This window comes from Myotis lucifugus, unplaced genomic scaffold (genome assembly GCF_000147115.1).
Source record: "Myotis lucifugus unplaced genomic scaffold, Myoluc2.0 scaffold_8, whole genome shotgun sequence".
In the NCBI taxonomy this organism is placed as follows: Eukaryota; Metazoa; Chordata; class Mammalia; order Chiroptera; family Vespertilionidae; genus Myotis; species Myotis lucifugus.
Window position 1 is genome coordinate 2,146,980 of NW_005871056.1, and position 26,348 is coordinate 2,173,327.

The 26,348-nt window shown below is 36.3% G+C and overlaps 1 protein-coding gene across 7 annotated transcripts in view; it reads left to right on the forward strand.

The window, feature by feature from the left end:
• The window catches only part of TBC1D5 (TBC1 domain family member 5), a 417,125-nt gene that overhangs the window by 324,422 nt on the left and 66,355 nt on the right, over positions 1-26,348 (forward strand). For all 7 annotated transcript variants that reach the window (XM_014450492.2, XM_014450532.2, XM_023749459.1 and 4 more), the window contains one exon: positions 21,528-21,613. In XM_014450492.2, coding sequence (XP_014305978.1) covers positions 21,528-21,613 — 86 coding nt within the window. The remainder of the gene's footprint in view (positions 1-21,527; positions 21,614-26,348) is intronic.

Consider the following 26,348-nt stretch of genomic DNA (forward strand, 5'->3'; position numbering starts at 1 on the left):
TCAGGGGCCATGTGAAGACCAGGACATCAGAGCTATGAGAAAGGACCAGTTCTATAGCAACTTATGAAATTATGAAATACTAAATTATTTCATATTATAAATATGTATTTCTTATTTTGGGGGTGAAGAGTAGCCTAATAAAATAAAGACTTCAACAGACTATAATGCTGATTTCTCTAGTTGAACTTTAAAACAAGTCACCAAAATTGTCTTTACACTTCGGAGAAAAAGTGTGCTCTTTTACAACTAATGTTATATTTCTTGAAAATAAGAACATTTAATGATCTAAAAAAATCTGTGAATTTTTGATGCGTTTGAGCCAAACAAAAATATTGGACGAAATGTAAGAGAGAAAGCTTCAAACACGAATAGGAGAATGCCAGACATTGGGTGGTATTCCCAGCCTTTGGCACTTTGGCAGAATCACCAACAGTCTTGTTGGCAGTTGTCGAGCTGTCTTTGAGTCAGTCTGTTTGTGGATCCATTGCCAAAGCTCTGTCTGATCAACTTGGGCCTCCATGTTCAACATGTTCAACATACATTTTGATTCAAAGGGATTTCTGCCCTTTCTTTGGTCGTAGACTTCAACATGTGAGTATATTCTCTATTAATTGATTGATTTAAAATAATTCATTTCCTTGTACCTATATCCATTTTCTGCAGAAATACATAATTTTATCATTTCCCTTATACAAAATTTCATTAAGTATCAGAAATATAATCCATTACTTCTCTGATACATAAGATAGCAATTTTTTTGGTAAGGTTTAAGAGTCTGACTATGAAAATCAAAAGTTCCATATTTTATATTATTACATATATGTGTTATATGTAATTTGTGTAAGTATATATTTTTTTGTAAAAAATAACCAAGATTACAAAATATCCATTAAAAAAATAAAATAATGAGGTTTCTGGTCAATAAGTTTTACTCTACAAACTTAAGGTAAATTCTGTCTGCTCAGCATTAGGAATTCTTAGAATTATACAGAGTGGGGAAAAGTTCAAAAATAACTATTTGAATTATCTACTTGTGTAATTTGCTTGGTTTAATTGAAGGTAGAAATGAATATGTTACCTAAATCTATTGATCTTGATCATTTTTCCCTAGCCAATTATGGTTGTTCTTACTATGAATTATTCACTCTTCTAATTGCAGAATTGTATACAATAAATCTGTCAATGTCATTAGTGTAATCTGTGATTTCAATAGAGTACTTTTATCTCAATAATGTAGTATATCTAATATACAAGTATAATAAAGCCATTCTATAAGGATTAACAAATATGCTTTCTAAGGTTTAAGAGAAAAAAATAATTTACAGCATAAGTATCTAAAAAAAAGGTAACCCCTACTTTTACATTCAGGATCTTACCAAGTAAAAACATGATTAAGATAATGGTCCAAAATGTAGTATCTTAAACAGATATTCCTGAGACATAATAAACTGGGCAGGAATTGGTCTTCTCTTTTGTGGTTGAAATCAGTTGTGTCTAATGATCCACCCAACCAGAGCATCCTTTGTCCGTAAGAACTGACTTCTAACGATCTAACAGGATTTAGTCCAGTGCTATAAAGATACAATAAAAAGGAAGTTTATATATATTACAGGAATCCACAAGTGATTTTAGAGTTTAGAGTAAAGTTAATGTCTTATAAAGTCATAAAGGAAGCCATTTGTGATGAGGGGGGGGAAATAGAGGGAAAGGTGATGCTCACACCCCACCCATATCCCATAAAAATCTAAACATCAGAGTGCCTTCAGTGTTTTCTATTATTAGCAACAACACAACACTTGAATCATCCCTGATACAAGTTGATCAGAGTAAGTATATAAACACACAAATCTCTATGAAGTAAATTAGTAGAAAGATGAGATTTGAGTCATGAAAGTACACTTTTCATATCCCAGCTTCACATTACTGTAGTATTGAGTGCTGCTGACAGACTCAATCATGTAAAAAATAAACAAGGAACTCTGAGCTTAGGGGTTCATTGTCAGCCTCGGAAAAGCACTTGGTCATGCTGCTGCCCCTGAATCCCAGTGGAGTTGCTGAGTTGAGAACAGACTCTGCAAGTAGAGCTTGACACACCGAGCTTTAGTTGTTTTATATCAGCTGTGATGCCAGCTTTACAGTGAAACTATTTCTTATTTGAACAGACTTTTGGAAATAATGGGCCTGTAAACTGTAATAATAGGGCCATGTTCTTTCAGTTTCCAAGCACTCTGATGGGCTCAATGTGGTCCTCACAACAAGCTGTGAGGTAGGCAGAGCAGGTTATCTTCCCACATTGCTTCTCAGTGCAGGGAAGTTAAGGTTAGATGGCTTTCCTACAGCCAAAAAACCTTGTAAGCTTCCAAGCTAGCTAGAGTGGCTCCATGACCTTGCATCTACTCACCTTCTCCTGAGATTCCTGTATCCATCTGCCTTCTCCAGAAAGCCATTCTCCGCCTCAAATAGGACATGAGTCCTCACAACACCTTGTATTGTAGCTATTTGCCTATTTACTTTTTTTCAATTATTTGTCCTTATGATGCTGTTCTTTTTTATTTTATTTTATTTTATTTTTATTTAGCTTTGTGTTCTGCACTGCTTGGTGTTAAGAAAATAAGGATAGAATTGAATTCTGACTCAAATACTAAGCCTCTTCCAATACTGACTCTAATCTAGGTGTATCCCATTCACCTAGCATTTTTCTGGAACCCATATCTACATTCTAAACAGAAGTTGTAGTCAATTATATATTTGTCAGCTGCCATTTTTATCAAGATGGCGAGCTAACCCTACAACTTGAACTTAAAGAGCATCTGGTTCCTTAATTTAGTGTGTCAGAATTATTTGAAAACTTGTTACCACTTTTAAATACTATGGAACAAAGAAGACATAATAAAGAATGTAGTTAACCTACTTTATTTAGACTGTCACATTTTGGAACTGCAGAAAACCTAGAGAGTCTAATCCAGCCCCTCCTTCTGCAGATGAGCACAGAGGATCAAGGTGAAGTATAAAAACTTATTCAAGATGACACAGCTCAATGGCAGAGCCAGCAATTGAACCCAGGTCTTCTGCCCACCTTTCCAAACAAGAGCTATAGCTTCATTAGTTTTAAAAATAGTGGAATCCTAGTTACTGCTATTGCTCACCCAATTCTTCATTTGTATTAGACATTTATTTGTATCTGTAATAAATGAAACTGCCAGGTATGTAAGTGGCCCAAGAACTGTATGAAAATTTTTAAAATGTATGCTGTATGTAAAGACTGGATGTCAGATACCTGTTTGTAGTATCCTGTACTCTGTTCACCATAAATATGATTTCTATACTTAGCTCTATGCCACAATCCTAATTCTTATTTCCTTGTCCTTATCATATTAGAACCACTGAGCAGATTTCCAAAAACAATCCACTGAATAAGTAGAGGGATAGAAGGAGGACAGTCTGAAAAATATGAAGTGATTAAAAAACATTGTTCTAACTAGTTGTTCAAATTCAAAAAAAAATTTTAAGACCCAATTAGAAACAAAAGTCATAGAAAATGTGAACATATTGTGTTCCTTAAATAACCAGATGTTCTTCCCTTCCTGAAGGCAGTAAGGGCTAGGAATAAAAGGTTTAAAACTATTGTTTTAAGTTAACTGTGAATTTTGCAAATCTGTTTTTACCCTTTAGCAAATAAAATTCTAATACGGAAACATAAGCAGAGTAATTTTCATTGTTTGGTGCTCTCTTATTTGTGTTATGTGCTGAAGTGTTAACCTTATCACAAAGACTTATTACAAATGAAATACAGTACATGGATTAACATTTTAGATTTTGCAGTAAGAATTTGACAGATACTGTTTGTTTTGAAGACTAGAATGTTCCCCCAAGAAATTTCTGGTAAGGTTGCAAGCAATCCTTTTATCTGTGATTGTTATTGTTTATGGAAGAAAATGGCTAGAAATAAGACAATTTAATTTCAGAGTCATTCTTGTACACAGAACTACACTATGAAAATAGTTTGTATAATGTTCTTATGCTTGGCCAATTCTGATTTGGCTTTTGTTTGGAGTTATATTAAATATTGCCTTTTTAAAGTGTAAAAAGTCTGAATAGTCAGATTTCAGATTATATGTAGGTAATAGATTTTTACTCTTTTAATTCTAAAAAAAAACCAAACCCCTGACTGTTAATGCAACTTTTTAAAAGTCAGGTGGATTTGGTAAAATGTCATATATCAAAATTGAAAAGTCGTGAATGGACTCAAGCCTACTACCAGGCAGTTGTCAGTATTAGATAAAGCTCTGTGCCAGTAATGCCATTGTACTTTTCTCTGATCAGTAAGGAACTAAGAACCACACAGATGGACTCTTTTTTTTTTAAATACATTTTATTGATTTTTTACAGAGAGGAAGGGAGAGGGTTAGAGAGTTAGAAACATTGATGAGAGAGAAACATCAATCAGCTGCCTCCTGCACACCCCCTACTGGGGATGTGCCCACAACCAAGGTACATGCCCTTGACCAGAATCGAACCTGGGACCCTTTAGTCCGCAGGCCTACACTCTATCCACTGAGCCAAACCGGTTAGGGCAAGATGGACTCTTTAAGGAGGATGCACAGTGCTCTTTTATTTACTTTTGTGATGTTCCCATTGGAGGTTCTATTCACATTTTTAAATATGTTTCTAATCTGACTTTCTGTTACAAAAAGAAGGTGTTACTTTTGTCTTCTTCATACTTTTTTCCCTAAAAAGCTGGAACATTATCTGAAAACTACCATTCTTTAAGAATCCTTTGTTTTGTGTTTTCCCTGTTAGTGACCGAAAAAAGGTGGTTTTTTGCTTGTATCTGAGGTACATGAGTATGTGTCATTCTCTTTTTCCTCAAGTTAACTATAGAAGAGACCAGAATCCATGGTTAATTCTGTTCTGATTAACAATAAACAAAATGAAATCTACAAACCAATCCCCTGCTTTTTATCTGATATTTTATAAGTAAAAGCAATCTAGATTCTTATGGAGAATTATTTATTCTAAATAGATTACTTAAGTTTATAGAGCTATTAATTCTATGTGTTTGTGTTTTGAAAGGCATGTGAGGCCCCAAATGTGAAAGTATTAAAGTTTTACAATCCAGTGCAGTGAAATGTATGTGATCTGTCCTTGAGGTCAAAAATGAAGTGGCTGCCCTGTTTCACGTTGACTGGCTCTTTTACCCCCAGAGAAATCATTTAACCTTTGCTGCCTTGACTCAGGTTCATTAATTGTTTTTTTAAAAGGGATAGGTGGCTAGTAAGGCCTTAATTAGCCTGTAATCTCTAAAGGTAATTTGTAGCTCTACATTCTATGAGAACCTAGCTGACCACTTATTGTCCGTATTATATATGAGGTGGTAGCATGTTTGAAAAGAAGAGGCGCTACTTTGAGTAGTTTCTGGTCCTCTTACTTTGATTGAAAGTTATAAATCACAGATTATGACAAAAAGATTTTAAACTTAAAACTGATGAAAGAGAAAAACAGCTTAATTATTTTTAATATAAGTCATGTCCACAAATATTTTAATTGCTTCTTAAGTATATTCATTAAATTCAGTATTGTTAATTAACAACTTTAAATATATTGATTTCTTAGGAATAAAAATCAATACATTCAAGCAGTAAACTTAATCATAATCAATTAACCATAATCAATTTACTTTTATTTAAATACTTTAGATAAGAAGTTATATATGTTCCAAAAAATACAAAAGCAAAACAAAACCACCAAATGTTTTATCGTGGAGAATTTTTAAGTACACTTCACCCCATCCAAGTATTGTTATGAGTGGCATATTGGGAAATGTAAGCTAGGTTTCCATACTGAAAGGTGGTGGCTGGACCACTCAGATGAACCGGAGCCCCCGCATGGGTGAGGCTGGCCTAGCTACGCAGGAGGCCGCTTGGCTCTGTGAGGGGGCTTTTGCTCTAGTATTTGATGTGTAAAGCCCTCAGATGCTGCTAGGGACATTTTAGGTGTCTTCATATGATTTGAAATAGTTCTTTATTTATTTGGTTGTTCTTCCTGTTTTGAAGAGGAACTTTATAGTTTCATTTCTCCACATTGTTTCTCTCTCCAAAACGCTATTTTTATTCATTCAGCCAAAATTTACTGAGCTCCTGCCATGTATCCACAGCATCTAAAATTTCTCAGAAGTCTTGGTTGAAACCTGTGAAGGAGGATGAGCAGGATTTGTGGGAGTGAGAGGAATATCCCCTTGGCTAATTCCTCACCTCCTTTAAGTCTTCTCTTCGATCCTATCTTTGTGAGCACCCTCATCACCCTGCAGACTGTCCTGCCCCCACTTCCCACTGCCCCGGCACTCCTGATCCCTTACCTTGCTCTACTTTTTTTCCCATAGCAACTACCACCTTCTATCATAGTAGATAATTTATTTATGTATGTTATTTTTTATTTCGTCTTCCCCTGACAATATATCAACTCTATGAAAGCAGTGCTTTTATTTTTTTTCAATTATAGTTGACGTTCAATATTATTTTATATTAGTTTCATGTGTACAGCACAATGGTTAGACATTTAATTTAAGAGGTTCCAGTGAAGAAGGCAATGCTTTTAGTATGTTTTATATTACCCAAGTTCCTACAATAACAAAAGAAAGAAGGGAGGGAGGGAGGAAGGAGGGAGGGAAAAGTAACTAGTTACTCTAACTAAACCCTCATTTTCTCTGCCAGAGGAGAAATTAACCTGATCATTACAATTTAGTTCAACAAGTTCTTATTGCAGGTACTAGTGATAAAATGGATTAGGGAGCTGGTTCCCTCTCCACAGTGCTTGCAATGCAGTGCAGTAGGTCTGAACGGTGGTGTGCCAAAGAAGCCCCTGAAGGAACTCATGACAAATGCAGACTCCCAGACAGTCCAATGTAAATAGTTCTGCGATAGGATCCAGAAATCTGTAATTGTACCTGGTCTGAAACCAGTGGGCCATGGACATCACTTTCAGAAACAGACACTAGGTTGAGAAAAAAAGTACTGCACAAACTGAAAGGTAAATACCTGAAAACAGAAGCCTGGCTCTAAACTGGTGATTTCTGAAATAGAATGTGTGGAATGTGTGCATACACAGTGGCTACACAAAGATAATGCAATGAAGTACTGGAAGAACATAATGAAACGAGAGAGAGAGAGAGAGAGAGAGAGAGAGAGAGAGAGAGAGAGAGAGAAGAAAAACAGCTTTACCTTTTAATGTGCATATTAACACTGGTGCCTTCACATGGCCCATGTGTCAGCCAGTCTAAGGTCTCCTAAAGGAAGAGGAGACTTCCCCATACAAAAGCATTGATAGTAGCCCTTTGTGTCCACCACGTGGTGCCTCAATGACATTTCCCTATGCCCAGTTAAGTAGATTATGGCTTATATTATTAAATGATGGCATGTTTACCATACCAAAGAGACGCCAGGAGCTGTGAACATCTATTGTGGGTTCACTAGATATCTGCTGCTAATGTGCTGAAAAGAGTTGCCAAATATAATTTCTTTTTAAAAAAAATAAACATTTCAAATTCACTTACCTCTGTGTTGATGACAAATAGCTGCCGATAATACAGTACCATACAAATATTGCTGAAAAAAGAAGCATTTAATTTGTCCCTTTAAGCTAATGGTAACATTTTAATAATGAGAGAAAATAAGAGCTTTTTGAAAGAAATTCATGCTATGGAAAGAACATTTTTAAATTGAATGGTTGGAAATGTTTCATCCATTTGTGATGTTCTTGCCAAAGACAATTTAAGTGTTTCACTTATTTAAAACTCTCAAAGTACACTAAAAAATTATGGAAACAGAATTTTCTAACTTGGTTACTCATCTTCCAAATGAAATAAAATCAGGTTTGAGTCCATTTTTTATAATATAGAAATGTAACATCTTCCAATTAAATTTTAAGAAGAGCCATACGATGGTTAATTTTATGTGTTCACTAACTGGCCTAAAGGATGCCTAGATAGCTGGTAAAACATTATTTCTGAGTGTGTCTGTGAGGTTGTTTCCACAAGAGGTTAGCATTTGAATCAGTAGACCAAGTAAAAGAAGATTGGTCCTCTCTAATGTGGGCAGGCATCATCAACATATTTTAGGAAACACAAAAAAAACATAAGTAAATTATTATAAAAATTAATTTAAATATAGCTTGTTTCATCTCTATCTCATTTAAATATTTTATTGTGCATATTTTCTATTGTACATAATATTTATTGCTTTTTATGTAACTGTATAAACAGATAAAGTGTGAAGGTTCTAGATATCATTAATCATTAAATAGTACAGTCTAGAAAAAGAAATCACACTTTAATAGCTCTATGAGAACTCTAAGAACAACAAAATGAGTAAGTTCATTCTCTCCTCTCTATGCTGCCCTGCTTCTCTTCATAACCCTCTCCCCAGAATGCAAACATAATTAAAAACTACTCCTCATTCAAATTGCTATTCCATGTCACTTCCTCTGGGAAATCCTCCCCGATGAAATAAAATGACCCTATTATGCACTTTTATAGCACCTCCTTTTCTAAGCATTCAGCTCAGAAGCAGTCCCAGGTTCGATTCCGGTCAAGGGCATGTGCCTGGGTTGCGGGCACATCCCCGGTGGGAGATGTGCAGGAGGCAGCTGATTGATGTTTCTCTCTCATCAATGTTTCTAACTCTCTATCTCTCTCCCTTCCTCTCTGCAAAAAATCAATAAAATATATTTTTAAAAAAAAAAAGAAATAAAATGACCCTATTATGCACTTTCATAGCACCTCCTTTTCTAAGCATTCAGCTCAGAAGCAGTCTTACATAGATGTGATTATTTACTTGTCTCAATCTTGAGAATAAGCTCCTTAAGGGTAGGGTAAAGACTGTTGTGTCAACATTGTACCATTGGTACCTAGCACAGTGCCTGACACATAGGAAATATTTGGATGGAAGGATTCATGGGAAGGAGGGAGGGAGGAAGACAAGCAGAAGGAAGTCTCTTTCCATATCATCTTCACCCCAGTTCTGTGCTCTCCCTCTGCTTGGATTGCTCTTTCTGCCCCTCTCCTCCTACTGTCATCTTCACAACCTTCCTTCCCATCCAACTTAAATAGCACTGATTGGTTTTAAAATGACATCCAGCTTCTCTCAGTTTCCTAGTAAAACTCCTATGAAGAGCCAGACAAACAGAAACAATAACACAGCACAAAAACAGAACAAAATAAGTTCAGACAACATACTGCCTACAAGGAGTTCAACTCAATTAAGAAACGTTAATTACATTGCCTGTGTTTACTTTATAAAGCAGGGTGCCATCCACATCCACTTAACCAGCTGCTCCTTTGTGAGATAACCCATCAAGCAGGGGTGGTCAGATAGTCACGGTCAACCCTCCTGCTCTCTGCTCACTGATTTCCCTGCTGGAACAGGCTGCTTGTGTCACCACTCACTGTTCTTTCCATTTTCGTTACCTGAATTGTGATCACAGTCGTATATGACTGGATACAGGAGTTAGGATTCTATTTATTAAGAAAAACTCATTTGCCAGTTAGCCTTTTTGGAGCTTCTTTCTGAAATGGGCATAATGGTAGCCTATTTGGCTTAGGCCCATCTCATATGGAGAAAGGGACTGCGTGGGCATTTCAGAAATGCCTTCTCTCTGAGCCTGCCATTTTCCATGCATATCTGCAGATCACATTATTTTCACTCTACTTCCCTGCAGCTACGTTTTTAGAGCCAGATGCTGGCAAGCTCTTCGGTTTATCTAGTTCACACACAATCACTGAACGCATACCCTATGCCAGACATGTGGCTAGAGACCCAGAAGCTACACTGATCTGGACAGGGCTCCGCCCTCAGTGAGCTTCCACTCTCTGTGCAAGACAGACGTGTATACAACTGACCACAATGTAAGGCCAGATGGAAAAGGCAAACTTCTGTTGAAATTAGCATGTCGTCAGAGTAGAGGTAATAGAGTAACTAGAAATTCACAAAAGGCTTCATGTCAAAGGTAGTATGTATTTGAACTAAGAATGAGAAGCATTTCGGTCAGCAGAGAATAGTGAGTAAACACCTGTAACATGAGGGAACAGCTTACCCAAAGTCTGGAGATACGTCCATAGGTAGCAGTAGAATCACTTAGTCATATTGTAACTCTACGTTCAACATTTAAGGAATTGTCAAACTGTTCTGCAAAGTGGTTGTACCATTTTACATTCCCACCAGCAATGCATGAGGACTCAGATTTCCCCATGTTTTTGCCAACACTTGTTATGTCTGTCATTTTTATTGTAGCAATTCCGATGGTTATGAAATGGTATCTCATTATGGTTTTGATTTGGATTTCCCTGGTGGCTAATTTTGTTAAACATCTTTTCATGTGCTTATGGGCTATTTATACATGTTCGTTGGAGAAAGGCCTCTTCGGATCTTTGTGCATTTTTAATTGAGTTATTTGTCATTGTATTATTGAGTTATAAAAGTTTTTTTACATTTCTGAATATAAGACTTATCTGAAACATGATTTGCAAATATTTTCAATCCTATGTAGATCATCTTCACTTTCTTAACTGTGTCCTTTGAAGCACAAAATATTTTTAATTTCTATGAAATCTAACTAATCAGTCTCCTCTTTAATTACTTGTACTTTTGCTGTCATATCTATGAAATCATTGCTAATCCAAGATTGCAAAGATTTACTCCTATTTTCTTCTAATAGTTTGATAGCTTTAGCTCTTGCATTTAGGGCTGTGATCCACTTTGAGTTAATTTTGTGTGTGGTGTGAAGTAGGGGTCCAAAGTCATTCTTTTGCATGTGGATATCCAATTGTGTTTGTTAAAGAGACTATCCCTTACCCCATTGAATTTTCTTGCCCATTTGTCAAAACTGAATTAACCATAAATATGAGGATTTATTTCTGGACTCTCAGTTTTATTCCATTGATCTAATGTCTGTCCTTAATGCTAGTACCACACTGTCGTGATTACTATAGCTTTGTACTAAGTTTTAAAATCAGAACTATGAATTCATGAGCTTGACTTACCTTTTTCAAGAGAATCTGAGTCACTTGCCTTCCCATATGAATTTTAAGATCACTCTGTCAATTTCTGCAAGCTATTTTTTAATTTTTTATAATTTACATAAAAATAATTATACTTTGTATGCTGTTCTGTACATTACCTTTTTACCCCTTTCAGTTAATGTCATCTCTCTCATGGGTGTTTTAAATAGTGTGCACCAGGAAATAAGTGCTCTGTACTTCCATACAGACTAACGAGGGAAAGTAATGACCTCCAAAGATTCCTCTTAACACATTGCGGACGGATCACGAGAATTTTCGCTTCATATTACACAGTGTTTTACAAAGTATCATACTTTATAAAGAACATGTAATAAATAACTTCAAAATGCAATAGGTATTTAATTTTAAAGCATGCCTTTAACATTTTTGTAAAACGTTTTTTGAACTCGTTCATTAGAAACTTATCTAGCCACTGGGTAAAGCTAGCAATAAAACTACTGGTCCGCAATGTGTTAACCTAGATGTGATGATTATTTATCACCTTCTCATTCTTCTTTCTGAGTCACTACAAAGTATGCAGCCCCCTTTCTTCTCACTCCTTCAAAATTCCAACCAGAGGGATCCTGGATTTCAACTGATTTGATTCTTCAAAAAAAATGACTTCTTAGAAGAGAGTTATTTTCTTGAAGCATTTCTGACTGCAAACTAAGAAAGTTCAGCAACTTAGAAAAAGTGCTGATTGGACAGCCCCACTTACTAGTATTGGAGCGTCCCTCTACAAATCTGGTTGCCATCAGCTGTCCCACAGCAATGGAAACCTTCTCCAAGAAGTTAGAACAGAAAAAGTGGGCTCTCCAGAGGCAGACAGCTTGCGTCCCTGTGATTGAGCATTCCCCCATCATCCTCATCCTCATCGCCCACCTAGCCACACTTCTCATTCATTCAGATAAGGTACTGGAGGCTACCTAGGCCAAAGCCTTAACAGGTACTTCTCTATCAGTATGTAAAGAAACCCAGCATCTGAAGGTCAGAGCCTGGCACAGTGGGAGCTCTTCCGGCATTTCCTCCTGGGCCCTGTCAGCCCTGACTGGTACCTGTCTGTGCTAGAGCAGTTGCTTTATATTTTGACTGTCACCCCTGTGCACATTTATACAGCAAATGGGTTAATAAACTAGGACAGTGGTACCTATAAAAGTCTACCTTCCCAAGAGGAAAGTTGTTATCCAAAACCACCTTTCAGGTTTCTGATAAAAGACCCCCAGAAGGTCTATGAATGGAATTTGAGTGGCGGGGGAGAGCCCTAAAAACTTGGATGGGTAACATTTACATCTTTATTTTCACTAAACCCTTACTAAAATTTAATATTTATATCAAAGATGGATGAAAGCAACAAACTGCAATATTATCAGCAGCACCTGAAACATTTCCACTAATAGCAATCACAGATATTTTATATCACATTAGAGTTGATGAAGATATCTTGAAATACCATTTTTACATTCATCACTACTGCTAAATTATAGTAATGATTAGACCAGCCACTATATCTTATTTAATACATTAATAAAAAAAGCACATATCACCATTAGAAATGTGTTCAATATTTTGATTGCTCTATTTCAGTATAATTTGTTTTCTTTATAACCCAATGTATTTTATTTTGTGCATTTAAACACATTATTCTGAAAAAGGAGGCCAAAGTCTTCACAGGAAGCAGAGTAGTCTGTGGCACAAAAAGATTAAGAACACCTAATGTAGATATTACATGAGCAGCATGCAATTCATGTGCCAGTTGTGAACACCAGATATTCAGGGGGCTTTGCTTTTAAGTTACTGAGTAAAGCCCTGGCCAGGTGCCTCAGTTGGTTGGAGCATCATCCCACACACTGAAAGGTGATGGGTTCGATTTTCAGTCAGGGCACTTGGCCCAGTTGCAGGTTCCAACCCTGGTCAGAGCATGTACAGGAGGCAACCAATTGAGTTTCTCTCTCACATTAATGTTTCTCTCTCTCCCTCTCCCTCTCTCTCTCTGACTAAAATCAATTTTTAAGAGTTATTGATCAAAAAGAAAAATTTTTACAGCACTACCTAAGCTTTAGAGAAATAAAACACCTGATGTCAGTGTTCTTTTTAACAATGATATATGAAATCTAGAATTAAAAAATCAAGGAAGGCAGCATCCATCTTCTCAGTGATCTCACTCAAGAAAATGTGTGTGTTATTTATGTTTGTTTTCTCATTTCTCTCTTCACTTAGATATTTCAAAAGTTCAGTACTGATACTTCATTGTTATGCTAGAAACCACCACACACAAAAAGCAACACACAGTGTAAGTGTATGACCTTAGTAAGAGTGTATTTATATGATGAATGAATTTTTAATTCCAAGATGTTTTATTGGAATTACTCAGAAAATTGCATTAGAAGTGTGACTGTGCATGGTTTCCTTTTACCAGGCCTCAATGTGCAGCAGCTTAGTATTTGTTGCCTTGGCAGTTACAAAAGCAGGTAATGAAAGGAAAGAAGACGGGGCTAAATTCTTCAAACCAGGATTCTGGGTCCCATGGGGTCACATAGACTTATTCTTGGTGATTCAGATATCCTAAAACAATTTTTTCAGTTGCTTCTATTTTGGTGACATTTTGTTTAAACTTATTTTTAACATTTCCAACAATAAAAAATTACAACATAATTTGTATATCAAATTGGAGTATTTAGGAACAGTTTTTGTGATCACCTCTTTCCTTTTACCTTTATATTATTGGGAGTTGGGAACCAGTCCTAGGAAAAGACAAATGGGTTTCCTAGATTTCTATAAAGTAAGGCTTCCCCTTCCCATCTGCTAACATTTCAGGAAGGAAACGGGTGAAGAGTTCAGTAATGCTGAAAAGAGCTAACCAACTATCTAAAAGGAGTGTTCTAGGACCAGTATTAGTAACAAAGAAAATGCATTGGCCTAAATTACTTCCCATATATTGAGGGGCATGTTCATCTGGCATCCTCCTGCATGCTAAGTTCAATAATATAAATACATTAGGAAAAGGAAAAGAATTTTATTTCTCTGTTGGTGTCTATTTATTGTGTGAAGCTACAGTCGAGCATAACGCACAGGTGGTTTAAAATGCTTCTCTGCCATCTGAGATCTCGGCTTGCCAGGGTAGAGAGGGAGATGTCACTTCAGGGAATTGGGCTTATTCGGTATGTAAAATGAGGCTGGCGTGGCTTCAGAGGTTTTGTCTGGGTCTTTACCCATTTAACAATCTTTTGCTTTTTAAAAAACTTCTTGTAGGCCTTTAAAATGTGTTTTTTTTAATCTGTAGATGCAAAAATTGAAGTACTTGAATTTTTCTGCCAATTGCTATATACTTCTTGTCAAAATGGGAATTATTACTATACCGAAGGTCATTTTAAACCTGGTACTGAAATAATATTCTAATTTACAACCTTGCTACAGAGATTTTTGTGTGTGTGTGTGTGAAGATCTGTGTTCACTTGATGAATAATTTGTATCCACATTTTGGATTTTGGAATATTGTAAAAAAAATCAAGCTAGGTTTTAATTTTCCATATCTGATGTTTTCTGAGCTTTTTTAATACTATATATTTGGCATTTAATTCATGGTATGGATTGTTTAAAAAAGTGGTTTAGATAAGGAAGGTATGGATCAATATACTGTTATACATAAATATGTATAGTAAATAAGTATTTTCTCAATAACAGGAATAATATAAAAACAAAATCAACTCAGATCAATGAGGAAGGAAATAAAATATAAGTCTAGGTTTGACAGCAATATCCAGATAATACCAGTTATTTTGTGTATATTTTAAAATGGGAGCTTTGTGAGCATTTAGGATTATAATGTCTGCCTTTTGATCCACTGTGTCCCTGTATCTAATTTTAATGAAGAGGGCAGTGTGTGGCAATAAGAAACAGCGATGGTGAGACCTTTGTGGACCCTCTAGCAATCAGAGAATATCAGATCACAAATTTCCCCAGCTTTAATTACAGGCAAAAGAAAAGACAAAATTAGCATTTTAATATAGAAATATCTTAGGCTTTAGGAGAATTATGATAAATCTAATGTTGCCTAGTGAACCAAACAGGGGATATTACAACAAACTGTCTCCTTAGGAATATTTGTTTAAATAAAAGCAACAATACTTCATCCTTATCTTTTCTGGATAATTATCGCTATTTCAGGCTGTTCTTTGTTCCAGGTTTAAAATACCTTTAGTTTTTTGGTGTGTTTTTTTAAAAGTAATTGGCAGTGTTTGTTTTCTATAAAACTATAAGATGGGAAAATTTCCGTTAGCTTGGCACTAACAAGGTAATTATTTTCGGGAGAGTTTTGCTCTCCCGCTCAGCGCGCTGGTGCCGTGGCATCGCTGCACTTGGATGCATTCAGGTTATCTCGTTTCCGTTACAGTGTATTAAACTAACTCCTCTTCCATGGCGGAGGCTTGCCCACCTGTCTCCCCTAAAACACCTGCAACATATGTTTGCATAACCCTGTAATGCTTTGCCTTTGGGGTCCTGAGAAATTCCCCCAGAGCTTTTTGCTTATAAACAGCTGAGCAATTCGTTTTTCTAATGACGGTTGCTTTTCCCCCAGCATTGAGGCAATAACATATTCACTAAAATAAGAGTCTCATTTTTCATCAAAGAGAAACGTTCGACGTGTTTTTACAGTGCCGTTTCGCCTTCTGAGCCATATTTTTTCCCCTTTCCTATTCTGGCATGCTAAAAATTAAGGGTTGGTAGCAAAATATTAGGGGAAAGAAAACTGAGTAATTCTTCATTTGTCAAATATTTTCTTTCCTTCATACCAAACATACACAATATTGTAAATCTAAATCAATATTTTCTATTAAGTGCTACAGGAACTGTATCATTTTAATTTAATGTAAGAATCGTGACCAATAAACTATAAAAATGATAATAATTTGGACATATTGCAGAAAATCACTTTAATTATTGTAATCACATGAGCTGGCAAGCAAATGTGCAGTAATGGCATAGTATGGTTTTACAATTTCTTAAAAATTTATAAATGTATATACTCAGAAATAAGACAGCCTTCCTTCCATATGAGATCCAGTGTGCATGATATATTTTCCTATGTGTTTTTGCTTTTTAAATGTATTGTTTAGAAGAATCTATCCTAAATTTAAGAATGATTATCAGAGGTATGAAACATCACCTTCTCTTCCTAAATGTTATAGGTTTTAAGTTATTAAACTGTCAAGTCTGCTCCCAAAATAAAGGTCTGTTTGTCAGTGCTCGGTGGTATCAGAAGGTAATCATAGCTTCCATCTCATTCATTTGCATCCAGTGCCCAGCACTGTGCTGTACACTGAGCGTTCATTGTCTCATTTCATCCTTACTGCAGTTTTGCATATGAGGAAACTGGAGATGGGAGAGTAACTGACTCCTCTCAGTGGCTCATCAGCTAGTAGTGGGTGGAGCAGGGATCTGAGCAGGAGGCTCACAGACTCCTGATCCCCTGCCTCCCCCACCAGGCATTCTGGGCCTTTAAAGCAGATGGGCGAGCTATGTTTACCTAGTCTCTTTGTTTTAACATATAACTTTAACTCTTCTTTAACTCCTTCTGGCACATTCATAAATCAGAGCAGGGATCACTGGAATTGTTTTTCTTTGGCTCTTTTCCGTTCTACCTGTGTGTATAAATAGCCAGCCGTTTGAAAGGGTCCATGCTGTTCAAAACAGAATGAGCACTTTAGATGAACTTCCTTCTGGAGTTCCATATGACGATTCAAAAGGAGGCAGTCATCTACAAGGGAGGGTCAGGAGTTAGGGGATCAATCTGGAAAGTATTGTTTGTAATGCCCTTTGTTGGATGTGCTTGATTTCACCAGCCTTAGAACAAGGAAAATTGCACGTACCATCTTGTAGTTAATTGTACTACTTGTAGTATCGTGTAGTTAGTGTGGGTTAGCATTTAAATATTTGTATACTACTACAACAAGCTGAATTTGTGCTTAAAATAATAAAATAGAACCGGTGTGGGGGGAGGGAGGAGGGGCGGGGGAGGGGTTATGTGCTCATCTACGGACTTCCAGTGCAGAGTAGAGCAGAGAGGAGTTGTCCACCATCAAAAGTCACACCCGGCAAGGGACAGAGTGTGTGTTTTACCTGAAATGACAGTAAGGAGCAAGTTTACTATCATAGCATAGACTAGAAGTGAAGAACGTTAACTATACCAGCGAGATTAGATAGCTGTCAGTAAGTTTTATCCGTTACATTGAATGCTAACATTTCAGTACTATTTGTAAATTGATTTTGTGATCTTGCCAAATTAACAAAAGTGTTTTTAGAAATTCCGAAATACAGCATGGTCTTTCTTTTCTTTTGTTTTCCCATATAGTTCCCTCTAGGACACTTGTTTCTAGCACTCTCTGTAAGTCATTTTGTCCACAAAGCTTCAAGATGCTTCCCAAAAATGCAGCCTGTCCATGCCATAGGTGGAAATTTCAGCATTCTTTTTATCCTATGTAATAAAATGGCAATATGCAAATTGACCAAATTGCAGAACGACTGGTCACTAGGACGCGCACTGACCACTAGAGGACAGAGGCTCAACGTGGAAGCTGCCCCCTGATGGTCAGTGCCCTCCCACAGGGGGAGCGCCACTCAGCCAGAAGCCCTGAGCCAGGCTCACAGCTGGTGAACACAGCAGCAGTGGCGGGAGCAGGCCTAAGCCATCACTCGGACATTCCCGAGGGCTCCCAGACTGTGAGAGGGCGCAGGCAGGGCTGAGGAACCCCCCGAGTGCACGAATGTCGTGCACCGGGCCTTTAGGATTACCATAAAATAAAACGCTGAATACACAGCTTCAAGGAGAGCTCCTCCACCAGCTTGTTAACAGAGAAGAATGGAATGGTACTTGGGAAGTTAACCAGCTGCAATCTTGTAGGTTCATTTCCAGTCCATCTGGATTGATCTAGGAAAGGAGTGGTACGCCAAGGTAGACTGGATTTGTGATTTCATATCTTCACGTATGGTTACATAGACTTCCCAGATCATGGGGCATAATTGGTATTTCTCTGTGCACAGACCTAGATAGGATTACCATTTTGCCATCTTTCTATCAAAGAAAAATTCACTGAAACAAAAGGATTTTTTAAATGTACATTGGTTCGGAAAAGCTTATAATAGTTGAAATCATGACTGTGTGAAAATGGGTTTTAATTAAGTATGGATTGTTCCAATCCAGGCAAAGGCATAATATTAAAGTTGTTGACATCTCATGTTCTGCACAATGAGAAGTTCCGCAGTCTGCTCTTTGTTACATACAGAGTTGCACCAGGGGGGTAAGGGTGGCGGGGGTGGATGGGTGCGGGGGTTGCAGGCTGATCTGCAAACTTCCAGTGCAGAGTAGAGCAGAGAATTCTAGTGGCTCCTATATTTTAGAGGAAATTCTAGGTCTTTAAAAAATAAGTCAGAACTGTTGTAGTTCTATAAAATTCTCTTTGGAAAATATCCTTCAAATTAAGAAAAACAAATTTCTCTTTACTTTTAAAATGTTTCAGTTGCATAAAGTTAGAATTCTGCTCATTTGATCTCATTCCCCTAAGGAAACCATTGTATTTTAGTACACAATAGCTGTGTGAGATTATATTGTTCCAAGTTTTCTGACTTTCTAAGACCTTATTTAGAAGAGATTAAGCTAATTTAATTAAAAGAGAAGAACTATAGGTATGTTGAAGTACTGTCAGTACTGAATCTTAGTGTCAAAAGTATTTGTGCCCTTTTTATTCATGTCTATATGCATATATTGATTTTGATAGCCACACATTGGTTTACACATGTCAGTCATTTAGTCTGTCCTGTCCATTGCAAGCCACAAGCCACATGTAAAATGAGCACTTGAAGTGTGACGAGTTCAAATTGAGATGTGCTATAAATATAAAATATACACTGCATTTCAAAGACTTTGTGCAAAAGAAAATCTGAAATGGCTCAATAATTTTTATAACGATTACATGTTAAAATGACAATATTTTAGATATACTGAATTAAATAAAATATATTGTTACATTTAAGTTCACTCATTTCTTTTTTCTCTTTTTAATGTGGTTGCTAGGTAATTTTAAATATGAAGCTTGCGTTCCTGACCTGCATTGTCTTTCTATTGGGCAGTGCTCGCCTAGACCATCTATCTGTCTACATTCTTAATGCCTTAGTAACAGCATCATCATCTCAGACAGAAAACTCTATTGAGTAACTTTTAACTGGAACCTCTGATTTTATTTTCTTACATTTGAAATGCTGTTTTTCAACATCCTCTTTTGATTTCTTTTTTTTTTAAGTCCCAATATAGTGGTACTTTAAACTGCCTCTTCCTTTGATACTAGTAAGTCTCCCAGGAATTTAAATAGGCCTCCGTGAAAGCAATACTTGAGCCTCACTCATGTGTTCAAGTTAGATCATTATTCCTAATAATGGCTTTAAGTGTTTAGATAGATCAGCACTTCGGTCTTGAATTGCTTGTCATTTCTTATAAAGATGTTTCAAGAAATTGTTCTGTGCAGTCCCCTCTTTCATTGTTTTCTAGCAAAAAGTAACATAATCCTTTGTTAGTTTGTTGGAAGTCAGAGAAGAAAAGTCTTTTGTATTAGTCAAAACAGAATGTATTTCCAGGTACTGAGAATAAAGAACAAAATTAGTCATGAGTGATGGTCCTGCGGAAGTTAATTTTTGAAATAAGTCATGAATGCACTAACAATCTGCCAGTAGCTTCAGCCTCTATTTTATTTTCCCATTATATTGGGTCCAGGTTGTCATCAGCTACGGCAAGGAAACCTATGTGATTCCTTGAGAGAGAGAGAAGTTGCACTGTTAGACTTAATGGTATGGTAGCCATGGAAGCAAGCATCCGTTATCTTCATCAAGGCAATTCAGATTTGATTATTTTGGAACTGTGTGCTGAATACCAAACCAGTGGCGTAGGAGCTGGAGCTAAATCAAGGGATTGTCGTTTTTGTTAGATGATTAGGGCTGACTTGGAGGAGCTATGAAAGGGTTGAGCTGTGCAAATATTCTCTTTTCAGCAGAAAAAGAAAAGGTCCATCATGGCCATTAAGATGCAGCTTGTTAGCTTGATGAATTTCAAACTGTTTAACCTTAGCAATTACATACCTCCACCTACATGCAAGTATCAGTGCCTCAGGATTTTGTCTCCAAGGATTGATATCAAAACATATTGGTAATTTTTTATTAAGATAAAATGCAACCTTTCTATGCCTAGATAAATCTCTTAAAGGACAAGGCATCTTCTGGTTCAAAATCCTAAGTATTAACTTGAATTATATGCTCAGGTGAGCATTGGAACACATTTATTTATAAGGATTTTTAAATTTTAAATAAAAATATGTGATTTAACATTTTGGAGATGATGGTATTTAAGTAATGCTTTATTAACATGTTACATTTTTATAAACTAGGTGAATTTTTAAGAAAAATTAAACTTTTTAAATTTTGTGTCTATGAGGAACTGGATACATTTAATAATAGACATATTAAATTAATAGCAAAATATTTAGACACACCCGATCTATGATTCAAGGACATTTCTATAGTGATTTTAAATAATATTAAATACCAGAAAGGACAGTGTATTGCTTCTTTTATATAAATATATGCTTGTTGGTCATTTTGCTTTTGTATCGTGATGGTACTCTGCTAATATTTCCACCACATGGGTACTTATTAAACTCGTTTATAAGAATAGATGACATAGAAATTGCTAACTTTAAAAGAATTGCTGAATTCTTGAAATAGTTTATTCATTTTAGGAGAAGAAAGACTCGGTGTGCCATCTAGTGGGCAAATTTAGTATTCTGGGTATCAAAAAAGATCTTTATCTAAAATGCAGCTTTCTTGACACTTTGTATCTCTTGGTCCATTAGCATAGATTGTGTTCCTGTTAAATCTCATATAATTTTTTAGTTTTGTTGTAATTTTAACTTATTGTGTTTTGGAAAGTCATAATGAATTAATCAAAATCATAAAAAAATAAATCTAACAGGAAGAAATTTATGTGAACTATGAGACAAGTAAAGAAAAATATATCAGCCTTGGCTGGTGTGGCTTAGTTGCTTGGAGTGTTGTCCCATACACCGAAAGGTTGTGAGTTCACTCCCTGGTCAGGGAGCATGGGAGAAGCAGCTGATCGATGTTTCTCTCCTCTGTCTCTCGCTCTTTTGCTCTCTTGTTCTCTACTCTCCCCCTTCCTCTCTCTAAAAAAATCAATTAAAAAAAACTTTTAAAAGAAAAAATCTATTAAAACAATTTCAGTCTTTAGTCAGGACTAAGATCAGTTAAGGCAAAACTTCAACAATAAAAGCGAAACGCAAGCACACTAATTATTAAACTTCATTATTTTATGTATTTTTTTCTGAAAGAATATAAAAACAATGATTTTATCCTTTCATATGTTAATGTATAATTTAAACAGCTATATACATTTTAATTTATTCTTTTTTTTCTATAGAGAAATCCAAGACCAGTGACTTATCAATTCCATCCAAATTTAGATTATTACAAAGCACGGGGAGCAGACCTTATGAATAAAAGCCGGTAAGTCCTCTTTCTTTGATTAAAGTTTTAAGTCACAAAGATATTCTCGGAGATCATCAGGAAATATTGCACATTTTCTGAAAATAATTTTCCAGTTTGGGGCATCTCAATTGTTAATGCATATAATGAATCTTGTTAAATAAATGAGCCAAGTTTTTTAATCTGAGTTTCTTTAAAGACATAAGAAAGTAATATACATTGATGCCAGTGGTGAGATGAAAAACAAAATATAAGAGGGCTTATTTCAGTTTGAAGTTAGGCAACTTCATTTTTCTAACACTAATAAACCTAAATAAAGTGTGCCTACTTGTATAATCTTTTTCTAGATCCTTGCTGTTGATTGAAAAGAGGCAGTTCTATAATATATTTTTAAATTATTTCAGTAACAAAATTAAAATTGATTTTCCCAACTGTCTTTGGAACTACACAATAAGCTTATAAATGCATCTTGTGTGTGCATTCGTGATTACATACATAGAAATTTTAAGGGTCACTGTAGGAATTAAAAAACATTAAAATCCTACTTTTAAAAGAAATTAACAGTGGCATAAAGGGTTGATGAACAGTTTTGTTCTTTCATAATACTGTACTCAGATGTCTCAAGGGTTAACTTGTCAAACCAGAACCATCTCAAATTAGAATGTAATTTCAAAGTTTACTCTAGGAGACTGAAGTGTTAGTAATGATAAATGCTGCCAAGTTGTCCCCATTTTCTTCCTTGAGTACTTTGCCTGTGTGCTAGCATTTCTTCAGTAGGCCTCCAACAGCGTAAATATATACCATGTAGGACGCACACACAGCGTGTTCTCCTCTTACTTGGAGAGTTGAAAAGAAGACATAATTCCTGCCACATAGAAACTCATAGTCAAAGTGATGACAAGAAGTTTACAAGGAAGTGGCTAAATTTAACATTGTATTTTGAACCCTGTGTTAGTGTAATGTTACTTTTAAATTACCCATCCTTGATTTTGACGTACAATGCAATGTAATTATGAGACCAGTTTTATAGCCCATGAGGCTTCTTGGAAGCCCTTTTCTGAATGTTCATTTCATCTGACTCTTATTTCGCCAATAAAAGGCTATTCCCTATAGTCGCTTTGTTCCTTTTATTTAACAAATTTTTAATGAGTTCCAGACTCTCATGCTCGGCATTGGAGATACGCAGTGAGCAAACCTGACAAAAACCCCTGTCCTCAAGTATCTTACAGTCTGGTCTCTTGTATTTCCTTTTGTTATGTTATGTCAAGTATTTAGTTTTGTTATGTTTAAAAGAACAATATAGCCCCGCTGGTGTGGCTCAGTGGTTGACATCAACCTATGAACCAGGAGGTCATAGTTCGATTCCCAGTCAGGGCACATGCACAGGTTATGGGCTCAGTCCCCAACTTCCCTACTAAAATCTAAGCCCCTATCCTTACCACTTAATGGCATCTAGGGCAATGCCTAACATTGGGAAGGTACTTAACATATTTGTTGTATGTATACGTGTATTCTTGTTTCACATTTTTCAACATGTACTTTTTTTTCAAAAAGGAAATGGACTATGCCCTTTATTTTCTCCCCTTCATGTTTTATCTTTCTTACTTTTTTTAAAATATATTTTATTGATTTTTTTACAGAGAGGAAGGGAGAGAGATAGGGAGTTAGAAACATCGATGAGAGAGAAACATCGATCAGCTGCCTCCTGCACATCTCCCACTGGGGATGTGCCCGCAACCCAGGTACATGCCCTTGACCGGAATCGAACCTGGGACCTTTCAGTCCGCAGGCCGACGCTCTATCCACTGAGCCAAACCGGTTTCGGCTTATCTTTCTTTTATTAGCTTTTTGTCCCTGCATTTTTCTTCTGAAGAATGTTGATTTTGTTTTATGTATTTCCTTGTGAGCACATTGAGAATCTTATACAAAGCATATTATTTTGACAATTGGAAAGAAGGTTTTTCATCATCTCTGTTGTAATTTCAAAGCTTAAAATTGAAATTGAACCAAATAAAAGACATCACAGACCAGTGAGCAAGGGAAGAGTTCATGAGTGGTGCTGGTAAACCTGATAAATCTTTTAAGAAGGTATAAACTTGTAGTCTTACCACATACTAAAATAAATTCCAAATGAGTCAACATGCACTCAAAATACAAGTGTCTATCTGGCCCCTGGTTACTGGAAGGCTTTTTAAGCTTAAAAGTAATAGAAGAAGCCACAAAGGGAATAACTGGTGGATTTTACATGCAATTAGTTTTAAGTAAATATGTGAAAAATAAAATAAACTGAATCCAACACAAATAGAAAAGTGGGAAAATATTTGTATTGGAAGTAACTGGCAAACTATAGTATCATCTATATCATAAAAGGCCTGTGGTCGTGACACCGTAACGGCGGAACCACCAAACAACCAGTCACCAGGAGGTGCATGGAGCACTTCTCACGGGCCAGGACTCGCGACTCGCATGGCACCAGATTAGTGTAAGTCAGATCATAACATTCCACTGCTCAAGCCCTCAGTGACTCACCAAAACATTTTCAGTGAGACAAGCCCTAATGATCCAGCCTCCTACCATCTCTCTAAACCCATTTGCTACCACCACTCTTCCCTGTTGCTTATTGCCTCCAGCCACACAGGCCTACTTACTATTCCTCAAGCACACAAACATCTCCCCACTTTGGGAGCTTTGAGCTTGCTTTTCCCTGTGCTTGGATTCCTCTTCCCGCCCGCCCCCCAACCCCCACCCCCTTCAAGAATCCACATGGCACATGCACTGTTCAGTCTCTGTTCAAATGTCATCTCTCCATAAAACCTCCCTTTGACTACTCTATCTAAGATAATGGCTCCTGCCCTAACCCATTTAGCTCAGTGGATAGAGCGTCAGCCTGCGGACTCAAGGGTCCCAGGTTCGATTCCGGTCAAGGGCATGTACCTTGGTTGCGGGCACATCCCCAGAAGGGAGTGTGCAGGAGGCAGCTGATCGATGTTTCTAACTTTCTATCCCTCTCCCTTCCTCTCTGTAAAAAATCAATAAAATATATATATATTTTTTTAAAAAGATAATGCCTCTCTTTCCTCTGTCCCTTTGCTTTCTTATTATTCTTGTTTTTATAGCACAAAGTGGTATTTTTAGCTTTTAAAAAAAGTATTGGGTTTTTTGTTTGTTTTTATCATTTGTTTCTTGCACTAAAATGTAAACTTAAGTGTTTGTCTTATTAACTGTTATAGCACCTAAAATAGTTTCTAGAATATAGTAGGCACTCAATGAAAATAGAATTACAAACAACAAATAAACATGTAAAAGGCTGTCCAAACTCATAGTCAAAGAAATGCAAATTAAAATACCAATAAAGTACCACTTCCACCTTTCAAATTAGCAAATTAAAAATAGTTAAGCCAGAGATGATTTAGTCCTAGAGACCTACTGTAAAGAAATATTTAATAATACCATATTATATACCTAAAAATTCCCTGAGAGAGTGAATCTTATTTTAAGTGTTGTCACACAAAAAATAAAATAAAATTTTAAAAATGAAATAAAGAGGGTGGGAAGAATCTCTGGATGTAACTGATATGTTTGTGGTATAGATTGTGGTGATGGTTTTGTAGATGTTAAGCTTACCTCAATAAAGTGGAGTGAGTGAATGAGTGAATGAATGAATGAGTCAGCAAGCTAACATTGATGAAGGTGCAGGGATACCCTTAGTTACCACTTGAGGGAGTGTAAATTGAGACCTACTTGATAATCTTGCCCAAGAAATCTTTCAATTCTATATGTAGCCCTTACTCCCTAGAAGTTTATCAGGGGCCCTTCAGCCATAATTAGCCTTGCAGCTACTTTCTTAGTTGTTTAGAGTCTCTTAAAAAGTTTTGGGGCGGGCTGTCATTGAGTAGCAAGATGGGGAGTGGGGATGGTCTAGAGGAGAAATATATACTCATGGGGTACCTCCCACAGTGATCTGTAAATAGAGGGTAGACAAGAGAGAGACAGGAAGACACCTGGGAAGTAGGGAGCTAATGCCTGCTCCATCTGTGGCGATGGACTTCTATTGCTGTTGTTTATCCAAATAAGGGAGGAGGATGCAAAGATGACATGTGATTTCATGGATAAGAATATCCCTAGAAATCAAGAAGCTTGATTTCTCTGCTTTACCACGGGCTGCTATAATTAAGTCTTTAAAAGCAAGTGCCTAGGTATTTTAGTGGTAGATTCTCCATTACATGTGTGGGTAATATTCTCTGTGCTCTGATTTTACTTACTTGCAAATTTCTTTTTAAAAATTGGAATTGGCATTTTCCTATTCATTCAACTTTAGAGCTCAGAACCACAATTTAATACTCAAGTCTTGTTCCAATTCTGTCCTTAAATAACCAGAAAGTGCTGCTATAAAAAAAGTAAGTGCATTTAATTTGTGACCAGTCTTTCAGAAAGACTCATCTAATTTATTTGGGAATCTGTGACTACTAAAATGCCCAATTATATAGTTATAGAACAGAATTTCATATTTATTGCAATCTCAAATTAAGATTAGAATCACATACCTTCTTTATTCCAGAACATTCATGGATTTTCTGTTTTGAAAATGACAAAACACAATTTTTCAAAATGTGTAATTCTTTCTGCTCAGCAGAGGTGATGAAAGAATGGCACCTGAGCTATTGGCAGTGCCTCAAGAGCATGTGTCACTTTATCCAGCGGTGCCTTTTACCAGGCTCCACAACAATTGGCTTTTTGACTTGCTAAGGCAATTTCA